This window comes from Lynx rufus, unplaced genomic scaffold (assembly GCF_022079265.1).
Source record: "Lynx rufus isolate CCGP_SWC_20201006 ecotype Redwood Valley unplaced genomic scaffold, mLynRuf1.p SCAF_2, whole genome shotgun sequence".
Taxonomy (NCBI): domain Eukaryota; kingdom Metazoa; phylum Chordata; class Mammalia; order Carnivora; family Felidae; genus Lynx; species Lynx rufus.
In genome coordinates, this window is record NW_025814834.1 from 164,382,449 (window position 1) to 164,397,332 (window position 14,884).

The following is a 14,884-nucleotide window of genomic DNA, read 5'->3' on the forward strand; positions in this document are numbered from 1 at the left end:
GATTTCTAATTGTTCTCTGAGATATTATTTCACTTGATTTACAACTTAAGAGATATCCGAGCAATGCAGATTTATATAAAAATATGCAACTCAGCACAAACTGTCTCTTTGACTCTCATTTCCCGTCAACATGATCATTATCTCTAAGTGATCACCCCTTTCCAGTCCTGTAACAGAAGTATTTCTCTCTGTGTCCTCTCCTCCTTTACCCCCAATCCTATATACTTTCTCTTCCAGAACTTAAGCACAATTAACTTTTTGATGTTGTCAATGATCCTCCTTCTTATATTTTATCCTCTTTTACAAATAATTAAAAATAAATTGTATCGTTTGCTTAAGACTTTTTTTTTTTTTAAGTAGGCTTCATGCCCAGCACGGAGCCCAATGTGAGGCTTGAACTCACAACCCTGAGATCAAGACCTGAGTTGAGATCCAGAGTTGGATCCTTATCGACTGAAGCACCCAGGCGCCCCAAGACTTTTGTCATTTAACTTATAGGGACCATTCAACTTGTTTCTAGGGAAAATTTCTAGTATAAACTTTTTGCATTCACTTCTTCAAGTTGTCCAGAGGATAGACACTTTAGAAATGAAAAAGATTTTTGTGTTCAAATCTCAATTATAAGGCAGCACATCTAAAACATTCTCTGAGCCCATTGTTTGAACATGGAAAAACAACAGCACCTATATTACAAGTACTCGTCATTTAAAATGAAATTAAAAAGTTCAGCTCTGCGGCGGGGCAGGTTGCCTGGTAGCTCAGTGGGTTGTATGTCCAACTCTTGATTTTGGCTCAGGTCATGATCCCAAGGCCGTGGGACTGAGCCCCGTGTTGGGCTCTGTGCTGGCATGGAGCTTGCTTGAGATTCTCTCTCCCCCCTCCCCTACTCACATGCTCTCTCTCTTAAAAGAAAAAAAAAAAAAAAAGAAATTCATGGGCACTTGAGTGGTTCAGTCAGTTAAGCTTGTAACTTAGGCTCAGTTCATGATCTCACAGCTTGTGAGTTCAAGCCCCACGTCAGGATCTCTGCCTAACAGCTCAGAGCCTAGAGCCTGCTTCGGATTCTGTGTCTCTCTCTGCCCCTTTCCTGCTTGTGCTCTCTCTCTTAAAGATAAGAATTTTAAAAAATATAAAAAATAAAATTCAGCTCAGTGCCTTAGTGTAGGTGTATGTAAGAAATACTGACTGCCTTCTTTCCTCTTACTAATGTGCTAAGATGGCTTCTTTTGTCTCATTATGTCAAACTGGTGTTTCAAAACCTATCACTAGTGTCTTACCAAATTCAATAAATTTTTGGAATTAAAAATTGTGATAAAAAAAATCACTTTTTTTTTTTTACTGTATTTGGAAACTACTATGAACAATCCTTCTCAATACATGTCTATAGCCTAGGAAATGTTCATGTAATACTTATGTGCCTTTCTGTAAGCTTAAAATGGAGACTATATACATGTCTACCTTATTCAACACTCTACTCTTAACAACTACTATGTTGCCTAACTTCAGTAAAGGGAAATAATAGTATATTTTGGGTGATATGGAATACAAAATATCAGAATAATCACTTTCTTCTTGAAGGTTAAAAAAAATTCTGGAAAATAAAAATTGATATTACTAGAATTAAGCACTACTCATCTTTTGAGGACTCTGGCTTTAAGAAAACTTAAAGCCAGAAAACTTAATGGTCGATAACCATTTAGCTAAACTGAGTTATTAACTCCTTTTTCCTGCCTTTAATGTATACAGAAAAATTACAGATGTAGAAAAAATCATAAGCACATTCTTAGCTTCTTTCTAAACAAAAGTGATTAATAATACAAAATATCTTAAAAAATTCTAATAAGCAGGGGTACCACACCCATACATTTACTAAGGTCCTGAAACAGCTATTTTTTTTTAAGAGTGATGTGCTGTAGAGCCACTTTAACACACTAGCTTATATGAGCTCTTAAAAAAGAAATCAGAAAAATATACATAGCAGCATATTAAAAGTTTGTTAAAAGTAACTGGTCATTTTACAGATCAACATGCTTAACATACTACAACCCATAATAATTCTGTTATGAGGTGTTGTTTATTACAAGTGTCCAAAAACACTCTGTTCAAGGAAATACATGTTTCATTGTAAATATTTCCCACTGGTCATATTAAAATAATTCAAATTAAAATCTGAGAATGCTACTATGTAGTTTGGTATATACAGAAGAAAAAAAACTTAGGTTCTCCTTTTTACTGTAAACTAAGCTAGAATAGCATGGTCCTGGAAGATGAGGATTATAAGTAGGACCAATATTTCACGTCAGAGTAAAATTTTAGCTGATCCTGAACAAACAAAAACGAGTTCCTCAGGTGCAGGTGAAGATGTAGTAAAGATCATTAGGCAGAAAGGAACATTATGAGCAAAAACATGGAGGTACACAGAAAATGTGGCTCCTTGAATACTAGTGACATAGTATTGAGTACTAAATATTAAATCTAGTCCCTTAAGCAATGTTCTGTCCAATGAATGCAAAAATCACTTCTCGTACTTACTAAAAGGCCAATGGCTGTTATCAAAGAAACTGTAATGACTGAGTTGTGAGCGTAACTAACTGCTTTTCCCCTGAACTATCACCTTTACCTGGAAGAATATGTCTGACAAACTATGTTTGTTCAGACTAGGTACTGGCAGACATTCTCTTGAAAAAATGAACAAAGGCTATCATTTCACGAAAAACAAACTTGTCGCTGATGACAACATCTGAACTTTCAAGAGAAAATTAAATTTTGGAACACTTGAACCCACTACAGTGAACATGACAGATTCTTAAAAGGGTTTTCAGACGAGATGTATGGTGGTATTACCAAAAGAATAGAAAATCATTTGCAAATATTCATGCATTAGATGGGTAATCAATCTGTAGGTTGAGTGATGACCTTCCAACTTATGAGTGTTAAGAGTCTAGTGAAAAATCAGAACTAGAATTCAAGCCAAAAGTTTCTAGTGTTTTTTCCATAGTTCTAACTCTATTCAGTGCTCCCATCCCTGGATTTTTTGGAGTTTTAAAGTACCAATCATCTATTTAGCCCATACCTTTTCTTCATGTACACATATGTGAACTCACACACTGTACTAAAGCGAAGTTACTAAAACACACTTTAACCAAGAGCTAAGTAAGTTAAAAGGTAGTAAATGAAGAAGGATGTGAGGTATAGAAATTATCTTTGTCTGTGGTACAGTGAACTACCATAAACAATCTAACCTGTGCCTAGAAGATGAGGGAGTCCTCCTCCTTCTAGAACGCGATCTTGATCTTGAGTGCCTTCGTTTTTCTTCTTTCTTATCTACATTTTAAAAAAAGGAATCTGTATTTAGAAATCATCAAATAGGAGTATTATTCCCGTTCGTGAGTTATTCTAAGAATTTATTAATTTTCAGATTTCATATATCATCCTTAAATGTTATGTGATCATTTTATCCAGGCTTTTGGTAGATACAAATTAGGCTTCTGATTTTCGGCTAGCCAAAAGTTCCTTTCACTATTTCATTTTCACCAGACTTGGAAGGCTGTGAATGTAATGTCCATAAGCAATTGATGAAAAGGCAATTGATGAAAAGGATTAAACCTTCTCATTCTTTATATAGAGAATCCTCTATATGAGGATCCTTTCTCATCCTCTAAATGAGGAGTCCCTTTTTCCATTCCTAGGTTTACTTTCCCAAATATAGCCATAATTCACCCAGATTGAAATTATTTTCACGTGTTATATATTAACAACACCTCCCAACCAGCACTTAACTACAAGATACATATTTTTAATAGATTTATAATAGAAATAGAAACATTTTTAGTTCTTAGTCCATTAAGATATTCCTTCTTTCTTTACCCCTTAGGCCTAAGCTCCTCTGCTAAACAAATTCCTATACAGTTATGTTAAAGTGGTCGATAAACAGGTTCAATATTTGGCCTTTGATTCCAAAAAGTCATGATTCGTTCACTGTTCTCACTACACTCCAAGATAGAACTGGGTTTTAGTAAGCAAGCTGTCTTAATCTGTTTGATCCCTCCTCTTTGCCACCAATTTTCAACTGTGTAAGTGTAGGAGACAGATCTAGAATGATTTGACTCCCATTTCCTCGATTTTAAATAGTACACATAAGCAATTCCTTTAACTTGGGACTTAAGAGAAATAAAGCTATTGCATTCTTCATACATGGTTTGTATGAAAGTGAGATTGAAGACTTCTTTCACACTTAGACCATTTCATTAATAGAATTCAATTTACTGCAAATGTCAATAACAAAATTCTTGGGGGGGGATTCATAAGTAAACTATTTTTAGTAATTCTAGTTACTAATTTTCAATAACACGGAAAGTTACAGCATGGTATTCTAGCTTTGTAGTCATAGATCCAGTTATGTCTACAGCTTGCCTTGTGGCCTTGGATTAATTAACAGTCTGTTGATCAAATAACTGACATAAAGCACTTGGTATTAATTTACCCAACATTATACTTATAACTATTTTCCTAATCCCGTACACATGTAAAACCTTCCATTAAGAAGAGTGAAAAATGAATAAATCGCTACTTAAAGGGGGGAAAAAAATCGCTACTTAAAGGGGGGACCAAACATCCAGTCTATATAGATAGACAATACGATAACCATTCATTTCATCTCAAAAAGACAATCTGCAAAGAATAAGGTACTATTTTTAGGTATTTGCTTTTCTTTAAACAAATGTCACAATAGAAGCATCTTTAGTAGGTTCTTTTGGTCAAATTAAAGACTAAAATCAACTGGGCTATCCCAACACAGGCAAACATAAATCTAGGCACTATTATTTCAGAATGCATCATTCTTTGAGGGATGGGGTATGGTGCCTGTCCGGCAGGATGTAGGATTGTAGGATGTTTAGTAACAATCTGACCCTCTACCCACCAGCATGACAATTAGGTATCCCCAGGTATTCTCAAATATGTCAAGGTGACACGTCCCCTCCCCTTGCCTAGGATCACTCCACTACATGATCTTTCATCAGAATTTGGAAAATAAAAAAAAAAAAAAAAAAAAAAATGACTATAGTATTACTCAATAAATTTCCAAGCTTGTGCAAGAATCATTTTCACAAACAATCATATATTTTCAACACAAATGCCTACAATACTTTACCTGGTTCTATAGCAGCAGATATTAGGGACTGTGCTTCTCGTACTCTCTTCATGGCTTCCTCTATTTCTTTACTAGAGGTATCTGATTTCAGACTTGGTGAAACAAGACCAGCAGCTACATGATTCAACCTGAAACAGAACCAAGAATTGAGATCTGAAGGATTTTAAAATGCATAACAGTATTTCAAATAAATGTACAAATGTTTTATATATCATCATTCTAGGAAAATACTACTTGAAAAAGAGGAGAGAATTTCATAATAATTTTGGTAAAACCACGTACAATATAGTATCCTTTTCAATACTGACAATGGCATCTGCATTTTAAAGATTCAGAGACCTCTGGAATAAGAAAAAATACCTGCTTAATTTTGCTGAACACCCATTAACTTTCCATAAGCACATGTTGAGAAATGCTAGTACATGGGAATACGCAGATGCTGTAGATTTTTGATTGTAGATTAAGATTTCGATTTTTCATGATTTAAAAACTTTCTACGGCAGCAAAATTTTGCTGGGGAAGAGCATTACTTGTAAGGTTGAGGACAGACAGAAAATGAGGCAGAGGCCAATGGCACACCAAAGTTACTCATGGAATTGCTGACCGGAAAGATGGACCTCAAGGGTTTACAAACACGTGAGAAAAAAAATTAGAAACAAATGTAGGACAGTAGTAATTATTTGTGGAGAGAGGGAAATGTAAACAAGAATGGGTACACAAGAAATTTCAACAGTACTGGTTATAAGCTGGGTGGTAGGTACATGCTAAGATTTTATCTAATAAGTTTTAAGAAAAAAGGCAACTACCCTAGTCAAATGATTCTGTTCTCCCTCACTCCATGCTCTCCCACTTGCTGATAGTGAAAATTCACTAAGTAAGAAAAGCATTAAGTACAATTTAACATAAGAAATTATCTATTAAAATACCTCAGGACTTTGCCACATATCAACTAGAGAATGTACACTTATAGCACAAAGAGAACTTGCAAAGCACCTAAGAAAAGATGTTGGCATTATGTGACATTCACTACTCTTCTGCTCTGGGATACTGTTTCCCTCACTGCTGTCTCCCTATCTACTATTCATGCCCCAGGCTCAGCCTCTCTGATCTTAATATGAAGTTCTCCTTGTAATAAGTCCCCACAGCACCTGTGTACTTCCTCTTGTTGGATGCACATACTTTTACTATATTTAAATGTCTCCCTTTCTGACTACAGTATAAATGCTATGAAGTTACAGACTTATAGCAGGTACTCAGTATACATCTTTCAAAATAATCAACTAAAGGTAACATGTAGCTCTTTTCTGGTCATCCTGGCAGAAAGTATTTACAATTGTTCAGAAAGACTCAAATTATATGAACACAAAACCCTTTACAGATGGGCTTACTTCTGAATTTTTCTCCTTGTTTCTAGAAAACAGAATTATGTATTGTACAACTTGAGATAACTTTCTAACTATCAAAAAGTAACTTCTCCACACATTCACATACTATATCCATTATCACCAATGGAAATACAGACAAAAATCCTTACTTGGGATCAACAGTACTCATAAGCTTCAGCAACTGATCTGCAGCAAGAGACTGCAAAAACAAAAATATAACAGTGAGAATACATAAAATAAGTGATTGCTTTTTTTTTTTTCCAGCATGTTGAATGTCTTAGAATGCTCTGGCCAACCTCCAAAAAGTAACATTATTTTAGGCACAATCAATGGTAACCAACAGAAATATAATGTCAGTGAAACATGTCACATTAAGTTGAGCTGCTTTACCAAGTTAAATATGAATATCATAATGCTGAACAGTCTAGGTTTTATAAAACATTACTTCCTGCTTATTTTAAGACTTTCTGAGGAGGTAACATTTCAAAGAAAAATGTAAAACAGAACTCCAAGTGCTTAGGCAGTGTAATGCAAGATTTCCACAATGTAAGGACTTTAGAAAAAAGTTTAGCCAAATTAAAGTGAGAGAAAACAAACTTTCCAAAGGACTAAATAACAAGAACATGAATTATGAATCTATGTTCCCATCCTTTCATGACTATTTACTCTGACTCCGTAACATAATGATGTACTGGCTTCTTGTGAAACTACTCTGAACTATATAAAACGGGAAATTCTCTAATGGTTAAGCGGCTATTAGTGCAGTAACCTTTTAAACCTTTCATTCACAAGTTTATATAAAAGACAGTAATACTACACTAAAGCAATCAGTTTTTTCCTGTTCTGGAAACGCAAACATAACAGTTAGTGGAACAAATTCTTTAATTATAAAAATGAGCTCAAAATTGAAGGCTTTTAAGTTGTACCTGCGAGTTCAAGTTTGCTCCAGGAAGCCCAAGTGCAGCAAGGGCAGGATCAAGAGTAGGAGCTCCCAAAGCAGCCAGTGGAACAGCGCCAATCTGTAAAATTTCAAATTTTATTTATTTAAAATTTAATTTTTGTATCTTATGCGAAGGGTCAACTTTTCCCCCCTCTTTTAAAGGACAATGTAGTAACTAATTTAAGTCTGTAGCTATGTGGGCTCTGTTGCAACTACTCAGCTATTCCACTGTAGCTTCAAAACAAAGATAATACTAAACAAATGGGCATGGTTGTGTTCCAATAAAAATTAACAAAAATGGGGGTCTTGCCCAAAGGCTGTAGTTTGCCTACCCCCATAATATACAGTGGCCTCAATTTTCACTTATTACGGCACATTTATCCCTATGGCCAGAAGTTAGAAGAGTATTTTAAAAAATGTAATATATTCTTGTGCTGACAATTCTAAATATTTACTGCTTCTCAGCTCCAAATCCACTGTCCTTGCCCTGTTCTGTGATAATGGAAGTAGCACCCTTATAAATATTTCTCTCTTGACATCTGGCATGATGTTAAGCTTTACCTGTAGGGGGACCTAGAAAGACACTGTGGAAGGGGTTTCTCTTCCTAGTTCCTATGTCCCCTTTCTGACTGTTACTGCAGGGGGATGCCCAGTGGTTGGTTTTCATCTTTTTAGTGAGTTTTGGTGCCATCTTCTTGGGCACCTTCTTATAAGTTCTGTGGGCACCCCAGAGAATTTCTGTGTTATGCATCCTTTCTGAAGGAGGTGTGAAACTTAGCCTTAAGAGAGAAGAAGAATACCCTCATCTAATGTGTTTGCCTTCTTTCTTCCTCAGCTCTAGAAGTAACAGTTGCTTCTTAAACCTGTGGTTACTGTATTCATTGGGGTTGCACTAAGTAACCTCCTGTTACTAGTAACTCTTTAAACTTCTCCTATTCAAATTACTATGTGCTTTTCTCTCTTGCCTGACATGATTCTAATCAATAATAGATGCAAACCACGCAAAGTCCTGTAGCTCTACAGGCAGTATGACTTTCTTTGTAAGAACTGTGCAAAAAGCTCTCCTAGCTTCTAGTAATATTTAATAAATAAAAGGTACCAAACTGTCTGTACTTTAACTGTTTACAGAGAACAGTTAAAATATAGCTACTATTACTATAAAAATATCTGCCTTAGTAATTACCTAATTTTATATATCGAAGATATCTACCTACAAGTTACCCAGATCCTCATTTTGTAAGTAAAAAATTAGGAGCTAAGTGACAACGTCATACTCAAAAAGATGGGAATTCCTAATGTGATCCTTTTCTGGTACCATACCAGTCACTTAATAGTTAACTGAACTCTTTAGACAGGTAAAATAACAGAAAAAATGCTCTTATTTATAAAATTCTAGTTGAAGCTCGCTGTTCACTATTACCTGTGAAACCACTCACTGACCAGTTATAATCTCTGAATAAGAACACATGCAATTTGAAGTGCTTTCAGTCCTAAAATGAGATACTTCTTACAGTATCCAATCACGATGAGAAACATTACCTACCAAAAATTTTCTCCAACTTTATTTCATCTTCCCCATGTTAAAAATCTCCATCAAGAATTCATCTTTATTTCAAGCCATGTACTTAATTCAAACCCCTTAAGAGTAAAAGATCAAAAGGGCACTGAGAAAGAAAAAAATAGTCTGAATTTCACCTTTCCTTCTGGGTCCAAATGAACATACTATTTTTAATAGCACGTTCAACAGAAGTCTTATGCCTCATGAGGTTCCCCCCCCACCCCCAATTGTTCCTTATGAGTTATTCTGAGAGTGGCAAAACCAAATATAACAGATCTGTGATTTTCAGAATGTTCTTAAAATGTAAATTTTCAAGATGTTCTCCCTAGTATCTACGATTACATTATAGGCTTTACAATACTGTGCACTGATCGTAACAGCACTTTAAAAGCTCAAATACGATTAGGTTTATCCACAATTCTGTGTTCCTTTCTATCCTTTAAGAATTCAATGAAACTAGTACCTGGGTAAGTGGGTTAGGGGTAGGCAGGAGTCCACCACCAGGCAGAAGACCTGCCACTGCATTAGCTGGTGCCAACAGAGACAAAGCCTTAGTCTCATCAGGAATAACTCCTGCAGAGAAACATCCTTGCATTAGAACACACTCTTTTGCAAGACAGAAAACACACAAAAACACCCAGAAAATGTCTCCCTGATACACCACCTGAGTTTGTTGAAAAGTACTTATGTTCGCTAAAATATAAAGCTTGACTTCTATGATTATTTATCATTAATTTTATGTCAGAATGAAACTTCAATGTGTGAAAATTTGTTTCCTTTTTCTCTACAAATGGTTAAGTTTCTAGAGTAAAAAAAAAATAGCACAATACACACTACTTTTTTGTTAACACTGCCAAGATTTCATCACCTGTACTCGATTTTTAAGTCATGAACCAAACGTAAGCAAGCACAGTCGGTTCTCCAGGGGTGTGCTCTCAACTTTCAAAAGCTGTTTTATGAACAACGACTCGTGTCGGCTGCTTCACTATAAAGCACACAGAAAAATCAAGATACACAAGACAAAAAAAGTTTGATTTAGGGGTTAATAATATGGTACAGTTACTATGATTTTCTTTTACACCTACCATACAAATTTTGTAAAAATTAAGAGAAGAAAAGTATGTAAAGGAAATATTCTGTTGGAACCAAGCGTAGGGCTTTTGCTGACTCATGAAAATGAATATGAATGTTTCTGAAGGTCTCTGAATACACACAGGATGTGTGTGAAAGTGAGTAAGAAAGAGAGAGAATAGGTAAAACAACATGGCACATTCCTTACCTGTATAGTAAAATGCTTTATGTTCCAACATGTGCCATGCTAACCATACCAAAAATGCTGCTACATGAGTGTCAGTTCAAAAGCTAACTTAGCCAAACTCCTAAAGCCAAAAACAACATGTATGTCTGTTTTCAAAGCCTAATCTGTGTATTCAGATAAAATCTAAGGGTCCTAAGACAAATATTTATGTAGACAATTTAAATTCTATCCAACAGCAAAAGCCCTATACAGATGGATTAATCTGTTAATGTGCCCAAGCCCCCAAAATGAGAGTTCAATAATACAATTAAACTACATATTTGCAAATACCAGTAGTATTTCTGTAATACATATTAAGAAACTGCATCTCATCATAAAACATACAATATGTACAGGGCACTTAAGAGAAACTGGATAAGCTGCAGAAGAAAACTGTTGGGTGGTATTTTCAGCAGGGCCTGGTATATAGTTCAGGCTGAACCAGGGAAAAGAACTGTAAAACACAACAACAAAAAAGAAAAACCACTGTTAAATAAAGGTAATGGTTCCTTCCACCTATACTGAGAAGTGCCGATAATATAAACAAATGTATACTACACAGCACTGTTATCTTGCTTGTGTCAGAGCTGTCATCAATTTAGATACCAAGAGTTATGGAGGGGTGGGGGGAGAAGATCATTTAGATATAGGGCATTAATGCATCAATATTAACAAACCTACAAAGATTATGGGATAATTTTGCATGCAAAATTATGTCTCAAGAGGATAATATTAAGTATCAACATCTTACTCAAATTAGTGCATTTGCAACATATTTCTGGCAAACTAACATCCTCTTGAATATATTGTGAGACACCTGATAGAAGATCTGCATCCATTAAAAAAAAAGTCATGCATCTGATCCTCTGATTTAAAAAAGACTATTTAAAAATAAAACTACAATTTAAAAATAGCAATGAGGCCCCTCACCAGTTAATTTTCATGCGTCAAGAGTATTTTTTTTACTGCTGCTTTGATAGAACCATGAAATACTGCATGAATGTGTAGAAATGAAAGAAAAAGAAACAGACAAAAGAAACAAACATTAACCAAGGAACCTAAATAACCCCCAAATCCATTACTATTAAGAGTTCCTTCCATATCCAGCTATCTCAGTTTTTACCAATTAAGACTATTCCTTACCGTAGACTTTGTGTCTATTGTTTTAAAACACTGACCAAGAGCCAACACCAAAGTGTAAGAGCTAAAACTAGGGTGAATGGTGACAAAGGGATTGAGTACATCAGTTATTTAACGGTGGCAACATTAATACAGCATATCATACCAAGAATTAAATACACCAAAAACAGATACTGGAACTAAATACTTCTGAAATTCTATACACACTCCTAAACATTTCATTTTCATAACAGATACTAGAAAGTTTACTATGGCCTAACAATATTTAAGAAAGCCAGTTATATGATATACTGTATTATGTTCAGGACTTGGGAACTATGATACTTAGACAATAAGAATTCTTTAAATTTAAAGCCTAACTATAGTTTTGCACATTACTCACATGATTTGAACCTTGTTTCAAAAACTGCATTTTACTTATCCTAAATCTGAATTCTGGAAATTTTCTCTTGGTGTTAAGTCTTACCCTACAACAGGCACACTGATATAAGAGAAATTGCTTAATCAAAACACACTAAACTCAAACGTTTATCAGCACATATATAATTTAAAACCTTAAAATAGGGTTCACACACTTTAATATCATGGAGATAGATGTACTATTATTATATAACATGCCTTAATCCATCTAAGAATGCAATTTAATTTCTTCAGAAAACCACAAAGGCAATTCTTCTAAATTTTAAGGACTAGACAGTTCACAACTTTTACAAGGTATGGTGTAAATGTTCACACTGGTATTCAAGATCTAAGATAGCATCTAAAGTTAACAATATCAAGATTCTGCTTCCACTGACCAGTTCATTAAGGGGAAAGCATTTAAATTCTGGTCAGTATATATGTTAAATTATTAGCCTAAAATCCAGTAATTTTATCATATTTCAGTGATTTCCTTGATCAAAATTGATAGTAACAAAAAGCAAATAAAGTAGCAGTACATTGGGAACAAACTAATTATAAAAGGTCTCAGAAAATTTTACAAAATGGAATTAAAATAGTGCTGTCTTGTCACAGTGGCTTTTTTAGATCCAAAAACCCTGCTCATTATTTTTCTGTCAAATTACGTTAACAGCCTAAAATGTAAAAAGAGAGAAAATGTAGTTAACAAATGGTTACACCAGGAAAACACTTGGGGGACTTGAGTGCTTGCTGGCCTTTAGTTAATGTCTAGAATCCCCTGTAGCTGCAGAGGACCCACTGTTTTTCAGTCATCTGGAAGAGTTTTGCATTTGCCTTCTCCACTACAAAAATCACACACACAAATAACAGAGAGAAGAATTTATTATTTAGAGATATCTAGAAAATATAGCAAGAATGAACAAGAAAATCTGGCATAAAAACAATTCACCCAGTGCCCAGCTGGCACCTAAGCTATAGGAAATCTTGAACTTTCATAAAAACCAAAATCATTGCAACCCTTGGTATACTGGAATTCAATGTGGGATTTTTTTTTTAAGTTATCTGTGAGAAGAAGTACTACATAAATAATACTAACCTAGTCATATTCAAAACAGAAATAACATCATGCATTTATTTGAAGGTTTCTACATAAATGTGCATGGAGTGAACCATTCACCTTCAGGACTTTTTCATAAAACTCAACATTAACTAAGATATATCTTAAGGAATTACAATAGGGATATGGTTTTAATGAACTTAAAATGTTTTAAAAGAATGCAAAAAGTTAAATATCTTATAAAAACAGGCCTGATTTCTAATTTTTAGAATTAAAAAAATCTGCAAGTAAAAATACAGACTGCAGTATAACAAGGGTTTCAAAATGTTAAAAGCTTAAATTTCTAACATGCTACTAACGCTCACTCTACAACTATACTGAGGTAGATGGTCATCATAGGATGCCCTCATAGGTAGTTAAACAAAGCACAAACCTTCTGCATATGGTACGACTATCAAAGCTCTGTCAACGAATACAGTGTTTGTCAGATGCTGTGCCACAACTGCTGAATCCGGATCATGGAACTTAACAAAGCAGACACGGGAAGAGACTGGCAAAGGTGAATCACTAAAAAATAAGCAAATAACATAAAAAAAGAGAAAAAGAATATAAGCTAAAACACAAATGTATGACTCACAAACATTCCAAAAGTAAAATAGGCAGATAAAAATACATACCACTGTATGTATTACTTTATTTAATCACTTCAAAAGAAAATGACGTTTCAAATAAGGTACCGCCCACTGAGCTCCTAGCAAATTGCATGTAGAGAAAAACAATCACTATTTAAATTTACAGTGTGTCAAGTTAAAAAACAGTTTGTAACTATAATCTCAAGAGTCTGAGCAGACCACAAAACTGTCAACCTTCTTTTCCATGAATACCATACCACCCACTTTTTAATTACAGGTAAAAATAATTACTTTTGGTTTAGAGAAATTTTCATTACTGGTAACTTTTAACACAAAAAATTTCCACCTCAGGGATAAAAGAATATTGCAAGAAGGTACATCTTTTTGACAATCAAGCAGTTTCTTGACCTGACTACTAAATGCTGTCTTCTTTCACCTACAGCATGTTAAAACTCCTAGCCATTATAAATAATTAAGGCTGACTTACTCAGACCACCTTCAGAAAAACACACAAAAAATGTGTACACTTCTACAGTACTCCAACCCCAAGTATTACACAAATATTCAAAAATTCCCTCAGTTAATTGTTTTTATAGGTGTAACAAGTGAAGTGCAACTTATGGCAGGGTAACAAAGATTAGAGGAGGATTTTTCTCTTAACCCCACACCAAAAGTTATTTGAGAACCAATGCCCTAAAGCAATAGTAATCACCAGTGGGGTAAAACACAACAAAACAAAACAACCCAGGTTCCCCACTCTACACAAATTAAATCAAGATCTTTGAAGTACTGAATGCCTCCTCCTTCTTTAATTCTCCGTGACGATTTCAACATGCACCCAGAGTAAAGCACGACTGCTTTATTATAACAGCCAATTGCATTTTAAGACTCAATAATGAAAAGGTAAATCCTAAAATATATTGGAATGCTACTAGAATGGGGCTTGCTGCTAACTTTTCTAGTAAATTAGATTTTCGTGTGTACATAAAAATGTAATTACATCAGATTTGGCTACACTAGGTATTTCAGATAAGCATTTGTTGTGGCAAGGATTTTCCTCATAATTTAAGCACTAACATGAAGATATAATAGCTCAAGAACTCAAACCCATTAGAACTTTTAATGTTTCCTGAAAGGCATTGCCCATATGCTAAGCACATACCCAAATTTAGGTTCAAAGCACAGCTGATAAGGTGCATCCAAAGGGAATTTAAGCTATCTTATTACAGAAGCTTAATGCCAAATGTTTTTGAGAGGACACAGTGTTTTTAATGTGGACACGGTGTTTTATCTTTTTAATGTGAAGCACTACTGGTCTATAATT

At 34.7% G+C, this 14,884-nt stretch overlaps 1 protein-coding gene across 6 annotated transcripts in view; it reads right to left on the bottom strand.

Annotated features, from left to right (window-relative positions):
- The window catches only part of SRSF11 (serine and arginine rich splicing factor 11), a 43,842-nt gene that overhangs the window by 7,507 nt on the left and 21,451 nt on the right, over positions 1-14,884 (bottom strand). For all 6 annotated transcript variants that reach the window (XM_047082481.1, XM_047082482.1, XM_047082483.1 and 3 more), the window contains 6 exons: positions 13,362-13,495; positions 9,499-9,608; positions 7,464-7,556; positions 6,687-6,736; positions 5,153-5,280; positions 3,243-3,324 (listed from right to left, as the gene is read on the bottom strand). In XM_047082481.1, the coding sequence (XP_046938437.1) occupies positions 3,243-3,324; positions 5,153-5,280; positions 6,687-6,736; positions 7,464-7,556; positions 9,499-9,608; positions 13,362-13,495 (597 nt within the window). The remainder of the gene's footprint in view (positions 1-3,242; positions 3,325-5,152; positions 5,281-6,686; positions 6,737-7,463; positions 7,557-9,498; positions 9,609-13,361; positions 13,496-14,884) is intronic.